General features: G+C 41.3%; 1 protein-coding gene across 2 annotated transcripts in view; it reads right to left on the minus strand.

The window, feature by feature from the left end:
* CORIN (corin, serine peptidase) overlaps nucleotides 1-17,853 on the minus strand; it is a 279,582-nt gene that overhangs the window by 25,719 nt on the left and 236,010 nt on the right. For both annotated transcript variants that reach the window (XM_021938640.2, XM_021938639.2), the window contains exons 17-19: nucleotides 4,781-4,897; nucleotides 2,296-2,345; nucleotides 1,973-2,147 (exon numbers count right to left, since the gene is read on the minus strand). In XM_021938640.2, the coding sequence (XP_021794332.2) occupies nucleotides 1,973-2,147; nucleotides 2,296-2,345; nucleotides 4,781-4,897 (342 nt within the window). The remainder of the gene's footprint in view (nucleotides 1-1,972; nucleotides 2,148-2,295; nucleotides 2,346-4,780; nucleotides 4,898-17,853) is intronic.

Raw genomic sequence — 17,853 nt, forward strand, 5'->3', positions numbered from 1 at the left:
AAAGCTCTACACCGACTGTTTCATTTCCTGCCTGTACCAACTCGGTGAGGTAGGCATTATTATTCCCTTAATTTCACATAACAGAAAACTGTGGCCCAGAGAAGTTACTGAATTCTGTCAGTGGTTACACAATAATTGGCAAAGCTAAGACAAAATAATAACAAACAGGCAAAAAATGAAATTGCATTTTTTTCCTAGAAACTAATCAGATCAAATGAAAAGTATCCATTTAATTAAGTAATAGATCTGCGGATTATTTTTTGTCTCAAATTTTTTTGCTATTATTTAATATTACTTCATTTAAATAAAGTAAAATTATTAAAAATAAATTCAATAAAATGGCTGGTATGGTGGTTTTCAAAACCTATCCTCAAGTCTTTTGATGTGGGAGGTCTGTGTTTCTTCCCTTTGAATCACGTGGAGCCTGCGACTAATGGCTCTGGGCAACCACATGGGAGAAGCAATATTTTGTGCCTTTGGATGCTGAGTCAAAAAAGGTAATACAGCTTCCTCCTGACTTCCTTTTTGGGAATCTTGATTTGGAGGATGCCAGCCACCATGAAGTGAGTCTCATACGGAGAGGAACTGAGGCCCCAGCCAACAGGCAGCATCTACTGTCAGACTTCAGATGGTGCCAGCCTCTTCCTAGCCTTGGAATCTTCCAGCTGAGGCCCCAGAAATCACAGAGCAGAGACAAATTATGCCAACTACACTTCGTCTGAATCTTCAGTGAGCACAATAAATGTCTGAGTTTTTGTTTGTAGTTACTGTTTTGTTTATGTTTGGTTTTGTTTGTTTGTTTTGTTTTGTTTTGCTACTAAATTACATAGCAACAGATAGCTGGAAGAGATTCTGCAGTGATGCTCATCAGTTTGGGGTAGGTTTTCCCTTAGTTTTATTATTTTGCTCTCTTTAGGCATATTGTGGTGGTTAATTTTATGTATCAGTCTGGCTGGGCCACAGTGCCCAAATATTTAGCCAACTATTATTCTATATGTGTCTGTGAAGGTGTTTTTTTTTGGGGGGGGGATGAGATTAATATGTAAATCAGCGGACTTTGAGTAAAGCAGATGACACTCCATGATGTAGATGAATCTTACCCATTCAGATGAAAATCTTAATAGAACAAAGACTGACCTCTCCAGCAAGAAGGAATACTGCCAGCAAATTGAACTGCAACTCTTGCCTAATCTTCCTGCCTGCCACCTACCCCATCAGGTTTTGGACTCACCAAGCCTCCAGATTCACATGAGCCAATGATGTCAAAATAAACCTTTGTTTGTTGTCATTGCTTTGTTTCGTGTTTTGGTTTGGTTTGGATGGGCTCCAAACCAAAAAAGTGATCACTCTTCCCCTGAGCCAATCCAGTTCAATTAAGTTCATATCCCATTGCTACCCCTCTAATTGTCTCACCTCATTCAGCACACAGAAGAGAAATCTCACTTCTGCTACGACAAGGCTGCCTAGATTTGGAACCATAAAATGGCATAACATAACCTCTCTCTTTACATACACACAAAAACACACACACTCTCTGAATAGCACACATATTACACACATTATACCTTTAAGTCTGCTTCCCAAACCACTCAACAGTTTCTCTGCATCCAAGCCTCATTGTAGTATCCAAATAAATCACTTCTGTTTAAGTTATAATATGTGTGATATATTTAAGAGGTCTAGAAAAGAGACTAAGAGTAGCATGGAGTCAATCTTCTAAACTTCTTTCTCTCTCTCCCTCCTTAGGACAAAAATCGGAAGCAATATGCAGCCATTTCCAACAAATGAGCAGCCAGTATATTAGATTGCAACACCAAGGATAGAAAACTTTAGGAAGATAAAGACCTGGAAAGTAGATTAGCTGTGGCTTTCTCCTCGATGTGGCTTCATGGAGTTACATACGCCACTGAGAATTCCTGAGTGACAAAGTGATCAAATCCAGGCAAAGGAAAAAAGGAAAGGTGCAGCTTACCCCTCAAAGCAGTGAGCAACTGTCAGAACCCACTTCTTCGCAATGAGGACGCAGCCACAGATATGTCCACTGGGTTCACTCTGCAGAGAACACTGCCATGGCCACCTTCCAGGGCGACTTGTCCGACCCCCAAGGATCCTTTTGTTCATTCGGGCAGCAGGGCGGCGCCCACAGTCTACCAAGGAGCAGAAGACACAGTTTGTGAGTTGATGCCAAACCTTGCTAAATGCTTAGCTCTTTGCTGTCACTTACAAGGGATCACTCTTCCCCTGAGCCAATCCAGTTAAGTTCATATCCCATTGCCACATCTCTAATTCTCTCACCTTGTTTAGTACATAGAAGAGAAATTTTACTTCTGCTCTGACAAGACTGCCTGGATTTGGAAACATAAAACGGTATAACATTAAGTTACGTATTTACTGTTCAATTCAAACACTTTACCAGTGAAAAACAAGACAGCTCCAGCTGTTAACATCGGAGATCACATTCTCTGAGCAACAATTCCTCTCAGTGCAGGAATTCTCAAGGCAGGAGTGTGGTCAGATATTAATCATGTTGTGGGCGGGAGTATATGGAATATATATACTTCATTTTTTTAGTTTATTTAATATCATAATGTAATTTCACATTTGTGGGAAAAGAAATTATTTTAACAAAATTTCCCACATCATTTTGGCTGGTGGTACCACCACAATATCAATTCAAACTACAATTCTCAAGAGGAGATGGGGGTACTTTTTAGAATCAATGGTGAGGAGGCAGCATGTCAGCTTTTTATGCTTATACAAAGTGGCGTGTGCTCAAAACCAGTTGAGAAATAGTCCAAGACGAGTAAAATATGACTTCAGAAACTAAAGAATAGATAAAGGAACGGAATATTTAGACTGGAAAAGAGTCTTACGAAGATTCTCAAGGTTAAATTTCCTCTATATGTGAAGTTGACAAGAGGAAAAGTAGCTTAAATTTATTTCATATAACTTTAGATGACATGATCAAAACTAGTAGGTGCAATTTACAAGAATTGTGGGTTCAGGAAAAGAATTTTATAAAATCTAAGTTCAACTTTGAATGCAAGAACATGGTCCCTGTTAAAGGATCTTTCAATGTGATGGCACAAGATAATTCAGTTTGGGGTAGAAATTTTAATCACTAAGTTGTCTTCCAACCATGAAACATTTACATTACAACCTCAATGTAAATGAAAAAGGACAATAAAAACCCATATTGGGACTTTCAAAAATACTATGATGTACTTAGAATTCTAGATATCTCAGATTTAAAACAAAACCCAACCCTAAATATATAATTTCCACATTCCTTTCTGAAGATTTACTGTATTTTCATTTCTTGCTAAATTTACATAGGGGTACGTGTAATTATTTGCATACAATATGTAATACAGGAAAAGCTCATTTGCTTTCTACCCTCCCACAGCCTAAAATCCTCTCTTCCTTACTCTCTATTGCATTATCCTAAATTTATTTGCAGCACTTACCAAAGTCCAAAATTATTTTTACTAATTTATAATCTTTGTCTTCACTCCATATAGTGTACATTCCCTGAGATAAGGGCCTTTGTTTACCTTCATTCACTTCTACAACCGCTCAAAGCCTAATGCTGAATTTGGTATTAAAGAGATACTTAATAATTAGTTGTTATTTGTTAGATTGAAAACACATAGCTCTTAGGAACAGGAAAGTCATCAAAGACTATTCATCCAACTTCTTACTGGAAATTGCAGTTATATAAGGTAATACTTCTAGTTAGTAAACCAGGACTAGAACCAAGTTTACTAACTCCCAATCTAGAATGAGTTATTTATTTATTCATTTACCTGACCTGAAAGGTTTTTTCTGGAATTCCAAGTTTGGGGAAACAAATCACTTTGTTAAAAGGTTTAGGTCATTGTTTCAGAGGAAATATTTCAGTTGACAAATATGCAGAAATCTGGCTGCAGTTTGATCTGTGAGGAAAATGTCAAGACATTTTAAGAGGAAATGGTCCATTTTTAGTTTTCCTCTTTAAAATTCTTAAGAGGTAGTAACATTTATGAGCTTCGGAGTCAGATAAACTTATTTAGAGTTCAGACACTATCACTTAGCATCTGTGGGCTGTGAGATTTGAGCAAGTTATTTAAATATTCTAAACTAAATAAAATATTAAAGCTGTAAAATATTGGATAATCATCCATGGTTCACAAATCTATTTGAGGTTTAAATGAGTCAGTGTATATAAGACTACCTAGCTGTGTGCCTATAATGCAATAAGAACTTAGTAAGTGTAAATTTCCTCAATTTGTCTTCCTCCTACACCCCACCCATAGACAAGTGAAGTAGCCCTGTTTAAGATGCAATGATTTTTTAGGGGAAACTTATGTGCACTTTCAAGGCAACTTGATTATAATTTTATTTTGTGTCTATTCCTCTCTTAGACATTCCAGGTTTTCTTAGTTATCATTGCTTCAATTCCCTTTGTTAACTAGTTCTATGTAGCATCTGTAGGAAATGCAGACATGAGGTTTTATTTTGAATAAGATATTAGAAGAAATCCAAGATTAGAACCCAAGTTCCTCTCTTCTCACCATGATAGTTTCTGTAATGATGAATAAAAGAGAAAAAAAATCTATGTCTAGAAAGAAGAAATACAAGCAACCAATGTTGAAATGTAAAGGCAATAGCAAATCTATGGAAACTCTTTACTGAAAAAGACAAATTAGGATTATCTTAAGTTAAAAAATGGAAGAAAGGCCTGATGAAAATTCTTGTTCTGTAATCTGACTCTACACAGTTCTTATGAATGCGTTCTTACCCATTTACAAGAAGTTCATGTAAAGTGGTCCCATTGAGGCTCTCCCAGTTGGAGTGTAATGTCAGCCACCGCAGCTCTTTCTCCTGTTCCTGTATCAGTTCGGTCACAGATGGTTCTCTGATACAAGGCAAATACTGGATAAGTATTCAAAGTACAATGATCTTTGAACAGGCATTATCATTATTTAGCACTCATTCTCTTTCAAAAAGAAGCATTAAATTATGTCAACATTTCAAGAGGAGAATTTCGACTGTTACAAATTGTTAGAGTTGTTTTAGTTATTCTCCCTGCTGACCTGTGTTTGAACTTCATGAGATGTTAGGATTATAATGTGTATGATATAAAAGTTCCAACAGGTAAAACATAAGAACAACTTTAGGCAGGGATCAAAGGTAAAATAAAATTTATGTAGCTGGGGTTTTTTTCCTCCTCTTTCCTTGTCCATTGTAATTCTGCAATATAGCAATATCATAAAATAAAATAACAACACATAAAGAGAATCAGTGGCCATTTAGCATCTGTTTAGGCAGTATAAAAGTTGTAAGAAATGTAATATTTCTATATTTCTAGGTTTTTTGGTGTTTTGTTTTGTTTTGTTTTGTTTTGAGACTTGCTCTGTTGCCCAGGCTGGAGTACAGTGGTATGATCTCGGCTCATTGCAACCTCTGCCTCAGGGTTCAAGTGATTCTCCCGCCTCAGCCTCCCAAGTAGCTGGGACCACAGGCACATGCAATCACACCCAGCTAATTTTTATATCTTTAGTAGAGATGAGATTTCACCATGTTGTCCAGGGTGGTCTTAAACTCCTGACCTCAAGTGGTCTGCACCCCTCAGCATCCCTAACTGCTAGGATTACAGGCATGAACCACAGCACCCTGCCTCACCTGATTATTATTTTTAAACTATTGTAATCACATAATAGAAAATGAACAAAAACTTCCCCAAACTCATACTTTTATTTTTTTTTTATTTATTTATTTTTTTTTTTTGAGACGGAGTCTCGCTCTGTCACCCGGGCTGGAGTGCAGAGTGGCCGGATCTCAGCTCACTGCAAGCTCCGCCTCCCGGGTTTACGCCATTCTCCTGCCTCAGCCTCCCGACTAGCTGGGACTACAGGCGCCCGCCACCTCGCCCGGCTAACTCATACTTTTAAAAAGGCAAGGAAGAACTCTCTAAAGGGAACACTTGATGACAGAATAAGAGCCAAAGATGAAAAACACAACAGTATTTCATAATGAATGAATTATAAACACTTGATTTTTAAAACAAATGTCATACCTCCTAGCCACAATGAAGAAGAGTGGCATAAGATATAAATTTATTTAGAAACTTCAATTGACTGTTAGATTATTGAAGATATTAAAAAACATCTTACAAAAATAAGAATTTTTATTTTTCTTGGCCAAAATGAATCTGGCTTTCCATCAGTTCCAGAAGTTCTGAATGTAGAGGCAAAGTGAGAAGGAAAGTATAAAAGTCAGAGGCCACATATACTGTGTTTGTGGTAACCTGCATCCTGAGAATTCCCTTCTGCAATAGAACTACCTATGGACCTCCCAAATCCAGGTAAAGCCAAAGGAAGATAAACTTTAGATTTTGTTACTTAATCAGGTCATTCTTAAATCAGGTATTCAGAGGGCAACAAGATACTTGCATGGGGAGTGCAATTGGGAGACAGCGTGCACTGATGCTGGATGGGAAAATCATTGCAAAGAACTCAAAGGCCCCCTAGCTCCCCTGAGGAAGGGCTCCACAGACATCCACAGGATGTTTTTGCATTTCATTCATTAGCTTCCAAGAAGAAAGGCAATTAAGCTGGAATTTCTCAGTTACAAGTAGAAAATTTAAGAAATTAATCATCAAGGACAGGAGAATGTCATTATGAAAATTAGGTTTTCATGAAATTCTTGAACACTGGCATGTTTCTCATGCACGAACATAAACTTTCAGCACTAGAAAGTCAGTGGGTCATCCTATACCCATTTTAAAAAGTCAGTGAATTTGCTTGGTTGTATTTCTGCCATCGTACAGAATCTAAGCATCTGCATAACTTCAATTTTCCTTTCTTTTTCACCCAGCTTTATTGAGGCATACTTGACAAATAAAAATTGTACACATTTAAGGGGTGTAATGTAATGTTTGATATATGTATACCTTGTGAAATGGTTACCATAATCAAGCTAAGTAGCATATCCATCACCACCTAGTTATTTGTGTGTGTGTGTGTGTGTGTGGTAAGAACACTAAGGCCAAGAATCTTAGCAAATTTCAAGTATACAATTTAGTATTGTTAAGTATAGTCACCATGTTGTACGTTAGATCTCCAGAACTTATTCATTCCACATTACTGCATCTTTATACCCTTTGACCATCTCCCCATTTTCCCCATCCCCTGGTTTTTGGCAACTCACATTCTACTCTCTGCATTTACGAGTTGACTTTTTTAGATTCCACATATAAATGAGATCATGCCTTATTTGTCTTTCTATGCTTGGCGTATTTCACTTAACATGTCCTCCAGGTTTATCCATATTGTCTCAAATGGCAGAATTTCCTTCTTTTTTAAGAATACTGAATACTGTTCTATTGTGTAAAGAAAATGTGGTGTGCATCTATTGATTCATACACGGAGAAGGAAATTTTAGCAATGATCTAATCCAGCACCTACAGCAAGAGTATAAATGGAGGCCCAAATGCCATTTGTCTACATATTTAGATGTTATAAATCAAGTTATCAAGCTGTCAAAGAAAATTTCTCTCCTCCTCTCTTGACAAACATATCTGTTAGGTTGAAATACAGATCTCTTGGACTCCTGAGAACGGTGGGTTTCAAGCATTAGCATTCATCAGAATCACCTGGAGGACCTGTTACAACACAGATTTTTGGCCTCATCCCCAGATTTTCTGATTCAGTTAAGTCTCAGATGGGACCCAAAATCTCTCGCTCTACCAAGATCACAGGTGATGATAATGATGCTGGTCTGAGACCACACTTTGAAAACATCATTCTAGAAAAGGGATGAGGCTCCATGTGAGCATAACTCCTTGGCTAACAGAGTCCTTAACCCATGGGATGAGCTAGAGGAGGAGGGCCGGAGGGTCCCTCTAAATCAGGGTTTCTCATCCTAGGTGCTATTGACAAGTTATACCAGCTAATTATCTGCTATGTGGGGCGATTCATGTGCACTGTGGGATGTTTGTAACATCCCTAGCTTCTACCCACTAGCTGCTAGTAAGATCCCATCAACTCTGGATTTACAATTTAAAAAATAATGTCTATAGACATTCCAAATGTCCCCTAGGACAGGGGTCCCCAGCCCCAGGGCCCCTGGGGACCAGGCCACACAGCAGGAGGTGAGTGTGGGGCAAGTCAGCAAAGCTTAATCTGTGTTTACAGCTGCTCACAACCACGGGCATTACTGCCTGAGCTCCGCCTCCTGTCCCATTAGCGGCCTTAGAGTCTCACAGAAGTGTGACTCCTATTGTGAACTGTGCATGCGTGGGACCTAGGTTGCGTGGTTCTTACGGGAATCAAATCCCTGATGATCTACAATCACTGCCTCTCATCACCCTCAGATGGGACCATCTAGTTGTAGGAAAACAAGCTCAGGGCTCCTACTGATTCAACATTATGGTGAGTAGTATAATGATTTCATTATATAATGATTTCATTATAATGTAATAATAATAGAAATAAAGTACACAATAAATGTAATGTGCTTGAATCATGCCAAAACCATTCCCCCCATCGCACCCCAGTCTGTGGAAAAACTGTCTTCCACAAAACCAGTCCCTGGTGCCAAAAAGGTTGGGGACTGTTGCCCTAGGGGCAAAGTCACCCCTGGTTGAGAACCACTGCTCTAAATAATGGGGCCTGAAAGCAGTGCTATACAGAGAAGCAGAAGGATTTGCCTTATATTTACTTCTTGAGGAATTGTGTAGTCATAAGACACACATACAAATATATCATTTTTCTGACGCTGAAATGAGAGAACAGAGCTCATTAAGAGTTCTGGAACATCCTGACATTACGAAAGGGATTAAATATTTCAAGGCTTAGGAGAACAGCCAGATCCCTAGACAATTTGGCCAACTCTCCCATCCTCAAGTCACTTTGTTTTAGTAATAAATATCCCATGTTCGAATTATGATTACGTTGGGGCTGCTTACTTAAAAAACGAAGGTCATCACAAATTCCTCCAAAACCAGGGCTTTTCTCTTACCTCTAACAAGACAGACGTGCAGGAATTACCTACACATGTAACACATTTCAGTTGAAGGATAAGGTTTGTCTCTTGCATCTATTGAGGGGGGAAAATAATCTAAGCATCCAACCTGAGTCCTTGACAGTTTATCTTGATATATAAATGCCTTTCACAGTGGATAAGATAAATTATTCGCAATTCTAAATATCCTGTTGCAAACTTGAAACATTTACACTACACATTTTGTATCTGATTTCAAAAATCTCTTCTTGAATCTTGTCATATTCTCCCTGTTTGGGTCCCATAGATTTGACATATTAATACTGAAAGTTAGTTATTGTGTCAAGTAGAAATTTTGACAGGCAGGCACTAATAGGTTTCAAACAAAACCTGAATGAACTCTGCTACAGAAACATTTCTCAGGCTGGATAGCTCAGTTCAATGGGAGTTTATACAGCAAAACTCCCATCAGTAGAAATGCTTAAAGCAGAGCACAAGTTCTGAGCTTATTTTTCTAGTTAACTCAATATTTTAAAAACACTTTTTATTGCAATCCTAACTGACAATAGATAGATAGAACGATCGATCGATCAATAGATAGATAGACAGATAGATTTTTCTTTTTTCTTTCTTTTTTTTTTTTTTTTTTTTGAGATGGAGTCTCACTCTGTCACCCAGGCTGGAGTGGAGCGGCTTGATCTCAGCTTAATGCAACCTCCACCTTCCAGGTTCAAGCAATTCTCCTGCCTCAGCCTCCCAGGTAGCTGGGGACTACAGGCTCATGCCACCACACCCGGCTAATTTTTGTACTTTTTGGTGGAGGTAGGGTTTCATTATGTTGCCCAGACTGGTCTCGAACTCCTGACCTCAAGTGATCTGCATGCCTTGGCCTCCCAGGGTGCTGGGATTACAAGTGTGAGCCACTATGCCCATCCTATAATTGTATTCTCTTACTATGTGTTTGTCTATCTCAGAGATGGAGCATAGTAACTGTATTAGGCAAGGATCTATAGGTACAAATGACAAAACTATCTCAAAGCAAAGAGGGGGAACGTTAATGGATCATAAAATTAACTTGCAGAGTATTCATATTTCATAAAATAAAAGAATCAACAAAACTAAATATTTAATCCATTTGCAATATAAAAATTACAAAATTGTAATGTGAACTAAAATTTAAATTTATAAAATATGACTATTAAATATACACTATCATTCTAATATAAATTAGAAAACAAAAATAAAAATAAAGCACCATTTAAAATAAACATCTTATTATAAGTGTAAAAATAATCAATCATAAACATTTTGAATTAAAATATCATTTGAACATATATAAAATTCAGTCTTATAAAACAAACATGTTGTAAGAATATTTTTGAGCAGAAGTGTCTACCTTTTTTAGAATCTATGCCAGTTCAGCTATTTCCTTCTGGCTATTTTATTTTCAAAAATCCCATCTGCTTTTTTCGAGAACTTGACCTTTTGGGACAACACTTTTTTTTAAGAGATAGAAATGTGACATTTTATTGACAATTTAATTTTAGTTTCAAAGAAAATATTTCTTGCTTATCTTCACATCTTTTGTTTCATCATGTAAAGCTAGAGATGATCAGTTTCAATTTCAACATACTTTTTAAATTCCAGTTCTTCAGAAAGACTCTGAACCAGAGTAGAATGTATTTTTCTAACACAAGTCTTGCTTTGTTGGCTGCTATTTTCTTCTTCTTGAGTATAACAGGAATATAAAAATGCTTTCTAAAAATATGTGCATCTCTATTCACTTCAAAGTTTTAAGTCAATATATAGCTCTATGGGTCCATTACAAGATAAATAATTCAAAATTCAAAAAAAATAAACAAATATTGAATTAACAAAAAAATTGGCATTTTAAAAGTGCCTAAAATAGTACTGGAATATGTGAGTATCAAAAAGTGGAAATGTAATCAATTACTAAAGAGATGTGGATGGTCTTCAAGATGATCAATGCCAGGGAACCAGTACCGTCAGGGCTCTTCAACTCTCGTCTCCACTTCCTTCTGTGTTGTGGGGAGGCGGGCAAAGGGGATGGCAGTTTCATTGTCTTAAAGTAAGTTTTCTATAAGCCAGAGGACTAGCTGCCTACAGTTCTAAACTCACAGGCATTCATCTTTATGACCAAAAAAGAAAGAAGTCATCTTTCCCAGTTCCAATTAAAATAAATTTTGGGCCGGGCGTGGCTCACGCCTGTAATCCCAGCACTTTGGGAGGCCAAGGCAGGTGGATCATGTGAGGTCAGGAGTTCAAGACCAGCCTGGTCCACGTGGCGAAACCCCGTCTCTACTAAAAATACAAAAATTAGCCGGGCATGGTGGTGGGCACCTGCAATCCCAGCTACTCAGGAGTCTGAGGAAGGAGAATCATTTGAACCTGGGAGGCAGAGGTTGCAGTGAGCCAAGATCACACTATTGCACTCCAGCCTGGGTGACAAGAGCAGAACTCTGTCTTAAATAAATAAAAATCTTGTTGAAGAACCAAGAATCCCAAAACCAATCACTGTGGCCTGGCAGTAAGATACTTTGATTGGTCCATCTTGGGGTAGGTACCTACCCCTCAACCAATCACAGACCAAAAAGAGAGTCATGTACAAAGAAGGTCGCTCCCATTTGGAGCCCAAGGATAAAATGGGAAGTGAAGCAAATATCCAGAAGGAAGGGATGTAGGCCCCAAAGGAAGGGAGGAATGTAAAGAAGCAACACAATATGTGCCTGCTGCCTGTGACCTTAATTGAAATGAGTTAGTTCAAAACACTATTGTTCTTCAGAATCAAGATTCTACATGTTCTTCACTTTGTATGTTAGTTTTGGGAAGACATAGGAAAGGTAAAAGATTAGGTTGAAATTAGGCTTGACATGTTTATTAATGTTACAGTGGGTTAGTGAGTGAGTGTTCAAGCTGATATAAAGTGAGTTGGAGCTCAGAAGAAACATTATAGTGACGGTTTAAGCAAGTGACATAGCCAGATAGACAAGAGTTAAAACTGATGCTTACAGGTTAATGAGGTGGGATAGAAATGGAGATAATAGATTGGTGTGGTATCAGATGGAGTCCCTCTCTAAGGAGCTATTATTTTAGTTAGAGGAACAAATTACAAACATGTAAAAAACTATTTTGGATACTGGTAAGTTCTCTGAATAAGACAAAATAACCAAATGTGATAGAGTTACATGCTGAGACTGAAAGCTGCCTCAAGTAGGATTGTCAAAGAAAGTTTCTCTAAGTCACAGATGTATGAGCTGAGACATGAATAATGAAGTATTAGAGTTCTGCATTCTAAGTAAAAATAACAGAGAAGGCAAACCCCCCAAGATGGGTATGAGCTTGAAATGTTTTAACATCAATAATAAGGTCAATGTGTCTAAAGTTTAGTGGGCAAGTGGAGAATACTAGGATATTTACTGGGTCAGAGAGGAAGGCAGGGACCAAATTATGCAGTGTCTCGTAGGTCAGAGTAAGAAATCAGATTTTCAGCCCAAACTGTAAAATAATAAGATAAGAAGACCAAAATCTTTTGCATGTAGGTAATGTTGTTGCTGTCAGTCCTGTCTTTCAGGTAAAAGCCAGATTGCAGTAGGTTTTTAAGACAACATGAAAAAGATACCTTATCAGAAGTTGAGTCATCATTAAGGGTCTCCTGGTGTATCTAGCTTCAAAAGGAGACTGATTCCTTACAAGGGCTTCTAACAGAAATAATAGAAGCCCTCAGGGCAGAGCAAGATGGCCGAATAGGAACAGCTCCAGTCTCCAGCTCCCAGCGCGAGCAACACAGAAGACAAGTGATTTCTGCATTTTCAACTGAGGTACTGGGTTCATCTCACTAGGGAGCACCAGACAATCTGTGCTGGTCAGCTGCTGCAGCCCAACCAGCGAGAGCTGAAGCAGGGCGAGGCATCGCCTCACCTGGGAAGCCCAAGGGGGAAGGGAATCCCTTTCCCTAGCCAGGGGAACTCAGACACACAACACCTGGAAAATCGGGTAACTCCCACCCCAATACTGCACTTTACCAAGGGTCTTAGCAAACGGGCACACCAGGAGATTATATCCCACACCTGGCTGGGAGGGTCGCACGCCCATGGAGCCTCCTTCATTGCTAGCACAGCAGTCTGCGATCTAACGACAAAACAGCAGTGGGGCAGGGGGAGGGGCACCCACCATTGCTGAGGCTTAAGTAGGAAACAAAGCCGCTGGGAAGCTCGAACTGGGTGGAGCTCACAGCAGCTCAAGGAGGCCTGCCTGTCTCTGTAGACTCCACCTCTGGGGACAGTTCACAGCTAAACAACAACAACAACAAAAAAAAAGGAGCAGAAACCTCTGCAGATGCAAACGACTCTGTCTGACAGCTTTGAGGAGAGCAGTGGATCTCCCAACACGGAGGTTGAGATCTGAGAATGGACAGACTGCCTGCTCAAGTGGGACCCTGACCCCTGAGTAGCCTAACTGGGAGACATCCCCCACTAGGGGCAGACCGACACCCACACCTCACAGGGTGGAGTACCACACCCTAAGGAAGCTTCAAAGCAAGAATCAGACAGGTACACTTGCTGTTCAGCAATATTCCTCTTCTACAGCCTCTGCTGATACCTGAGCAAGCAATCCTAGAGTGGATACTCCAGTAGTCTCCAACAGACCTACAGCTGAGGGGTTACTGACTGTTAGAAGGAAAACAACAAACAGGAAGCACACCACAAAAAACCCCATCAATTACAAGCACGCCATCATCAAAGACCAGAGAGCCAGATAAAACTACAAAGATGGGGAAAAAGCAGAGGCAGAAAGCAATTTCAAAATAAAAGTGCATCTCCCCTGCCGAAGGAACACAGCTCATGTGGCAACTGGTCAAGGCTAGTTGGGAGAATGACTTTGAGATGAGAGAAGGCTTCAGTCCGTCAACTTCTCAGAGCTAAAGGAGAATTATGTGCCAGTTGAAACTAAAATCTTGAAAAAGTGGAAAATTGATTACTAGAATAATTAATGCAGAAGGCCATAAATGAACGGCAGAATTAAGAAAACTATGACGAAATGCAGTGACAAATGCACACAAGCTTCAGTAACCGACGATCAACTGGAAGAAAAGAGTATCAGCGATTGAGGATCAAATGAATGAAATGAAGCAGAAGAAGAAATCCTAAAAGAAAAAAGAACAAAAGGAAATGAACAAAGCCTTCCAAGAGTATGGGATTACGTAAAAAGACCAAATCTACATCTGATTGGGGTGCCTGAAGTGAGGGGAAAATGGAACCAAGTTGGAAAATATGGAACCAAGTTGGATGGAAAATATGGAACCAAGTTGGATGGAAAATATGGAACCAAGTTGGATGGAAAAATGGAACAAGTTGGATGATATCACAGGATATCATCAGGAGAGAAATTTTCAACCCTAATAGGGCAGGCCAGCATTCAAATTCCAGGAAATACAGAGAGCATGCAAAGATATTCCTGGAGAAGAGCAACTCCAAAGACATAATTGCCAGGTGCAAAGTTGAAATGAAGGAAAAAATCTTAAGGGCAGCCAGAGAGAGAAAGGTCGGGGTTATCCACAAAGGGGAAGCCCATCAGACGGCTAACAGCAGATCTCAGCGAAAATACTCCAAGCCAGAAGAGTGTGAGGACGTATTTAAGCCCTGCTTAAAAGAAAAAGGAATTTTGGTGACCTATTGACCCCGCATTTGTGAACTTGAGGAGAACATCACCCAAAGGCGCCAGCGCTGACCTAAGCCCCACCTGGGGACGAGAGCCTCGTCCGAGTGTATGCATATTGCAATAAAAGACTGCCACTTTCTTATGTACTTTGGCCTCATGTTTAATTACTTAGCTCTCCTAAATTAAGTTACATTAAAATTAAATCAAAACAGTTACTGCCAAATTAATTTAAATTAAAACAGTTGGTTGTGGCATGCCAAAAACCCGGGAGGAGACCCCTCCTCAGGGCCCCCTAAGGTCCGAGGAGCCTCCTCCTTCACGCCGCGGACGGACCAGGACCTAGACATCGCTTTCCACACCTCCAAGTCTCCTAGGGGTGAGTATCTCTTGCCTCCCTCTCATACTCCTTGGCCAGAAGTCCTGCGCAGGCCCAAGGTTTTTTGGTCACCAGGTGACCCACAGGAGAGTTCCCAAAGGTAGAGACGTCTGCCCAAAGGAACTCCATTCCAGTCCATGTGAGACCCGTCCAGGACGGAGACGTCCGCCTGGAGGTAATCTCCATTCCGGCTCCAGGAGCCTCCCGGTCTCTAGTGGCTCCAAAGGACGCTTTGTAGCCAGGTAGAGTTCGGTTTCCGCCTATGGGTGAGAGAAAGGCAATGGGAAATCCCCAATCCAAAATACCTACAGACACCCCTTTAGGGTGTCTTCTAACTAATCTCAAAACTTTACAATTACAGCAAGATCTTAAATGAAAGCGACTGATTTTACTCTCCACTGTGGCGTGGCCAGTCTCAACATTGAGACTGACAACCAGTCTCAACATTGAGACTGACAACCAGTCTCAACGGCCGCCTGAAGGCACTTTAGACCGTAACATTTTAATTAGATCTCTCTAATTTCTGCCAGAGGCTCGGAAAGTGGTCAGAAATTACCTATGTCCAAGGCTTTTAGGACTTGCGCTCTCGCCCAGATCTGTGCGCCCGCTGTTAAATGGCCCAGGTCTTGTTAGCCTAAACCCCTAAACCCGGCCCTTGGCCCCCACCTCAGCAACTAAGGAGGACTCCACCTCCATTTCAGATGGGGCCGACGGCAGGCGACCTCCCTCCCGACTTTCCAACCCCCCTCCCTATGGACTTTCTACCACCCCTCCCAACGCTCCTCCTTCAGCCACTCCTCTCACCCCTCCCTATGGAGCTCCCACTGCCCCGCCCGACACTCCTCCCTCAGCCACTCCTCTTACTCTCCCATTTCCATCCACACTCGCTCCAAGACCGCGGTAGCGGCCCCCATTAGTCAGCCCTCTATCAGTCAGCCTGCCTCAACCCCCTCTACCAGTCAGCCTGTCTTAACCTACCCTACTGCTCAGTCTGTTCCAACCTCCCCTGCTAGTTTGTTGCCCCCTCCCCCACCCCAAGAAGTTGCTGGAGCCAAAGGCGTGGTTAGAGTCCACGTCCCCTTTTCCTTGGCTGACCTTTCCAAAACTGAAGAACGACTTGGCGACTTCTCAGCCAACCCCACCTAATATTCCAAAGAGTTTCGATACCTAGGCCAGAACATATAACCTTACCTGGCATGACTTACATGTCATTCTTACTTCCACTCTTAACCCAGAGGAAAGAGAGTGCATTCTCGCAGCCGCCAGGCAACATGCAAATCAATGGCATTTAATCGACGCCACCGTCCTGTTAGGAGAGATGGCTGCCCCGTCCATAGAACCAGATTGAGATTACCAACCACAGCAGCCTGGCCGCCGTAGGAAGGACATTATGGTTCAATGTCTCTTGGCCGGTATGCAGGCAGCCTCTAACAAAGTGGTCAATTTTGATAAACTAAAGGAAATCATCCAGCACCCAGATGAGAACCCGGCTTCCTTCCTAAATTGCCTTACAGAGGCACTAGCCCAATTTACTCGGCTAGACCCCACCTCCCCAGCCGGAGCAGCTGTCCTAGCCTCCTATTTTATCTCCCAGTCAGCCTCACATATTCCAAAAAAGCAAAAAAAAAAAAAAAAGGTTGAAGATGGGCCTCACACTCCCATACAGGAAAATCGGCCTTTAAAGTTTTTAACTCCAGAGAAGCAGCAGCTGAGGCCGCAGAGCTAGACAAGGAAAAAAGAAGGGCTGTGCTTCAGGCGCAAGCTCTAGTGGCTGCCCTCCAACCAGCGTTGCCCACTCTGCCGGCAGGGAAGACACAGGGCAAGTCTCCCAGGGGCTCCTGCTATAAATGCGGAGACCCAGGACACTGGGCAAACCAGTGTCCCCAGGCCAAGCCGGCCACTCTGTCTCGTCCATGCTTTAAGTGTGGCACAACTGGGCATTGGGAAAAAAGGTGTCCAAATCCTCGCCTGCCTACCACGCCATGCCCAACCTGCCAACAGGAAGGACACTGGAAGTCTGATTGCCCCGCCAGCAGGGCAGGCATTGCGCCTCAACGTGGTGCCTCTCCTCAAAGGCCGGAAGGCTCCTTCCAGCTCCTACACCTGGATGACGACTGACGGTGCCCACACTCGGAGACCCTGGTCACCCTCGCCGAGCCTAGGGTAACTCTACAGATAGCGGGTAAGCCAATTTCTTTTCTCATCAATACGGAGGCTACCTATTCTGTTTTGCCAACCTATGGAGGTCCTAGCCAGCCATCCACTATCTCAGTAGTTGGGGTAGACGGTAAACCGTCTAACCCTCGCCAGACCCCAGTGTTAAATTACTGCCTGGACTATGCATGCTTTGCCCACTCTTTCCTCATCATGCCCTCTTGTCCCACCCCCCTCTTGGGATGAAACATCTTAACCTAACTCAAAACATCTATTCCCCTTCCCTTTCTCCAGGTGGCCAGGTTCTACTCCAGGATCAACACCCTCCTCAAATTTTCTTGCTTCCTCACCATTCTTCATCTTAACTTAACTGACTTTTCCTTCATAAACCCCATAGATACCCTCCTTCCCGACCCATCTCCCAACCAGTAGGTTTCCCAACTTTTTACTCTCATAGAAGACCTAACTTGGCAGGGTGCCCTTTGTGATTTCGGCAATGTTGAACTTACCCTCTACACCTTTGTCATCATTATTATGGTTCACTCTAATTCCCCTAGTTACTCCTACTAATCCTAACTTTGTATGGAGATTCTAAACCTGGTCTACAGACAACCAGATACACTCAGTCATGCAGGGCACTGCAGATTGTCCCCCCCCCC

This window comes from Papio anubis, chromosome 3 (assembly GCF_008728515.1).
Source record: "Papio anubis isolate 15944 chromosome 3, Panubis1.0, whole genome shotgun sequence".
In the NCBI taxonomy this organism is placed as follows: Eukaryota; Metazoa; Chordata; class Mammalia; order Primates; family Cercopithecidae; genus Papio; species Papio anubis.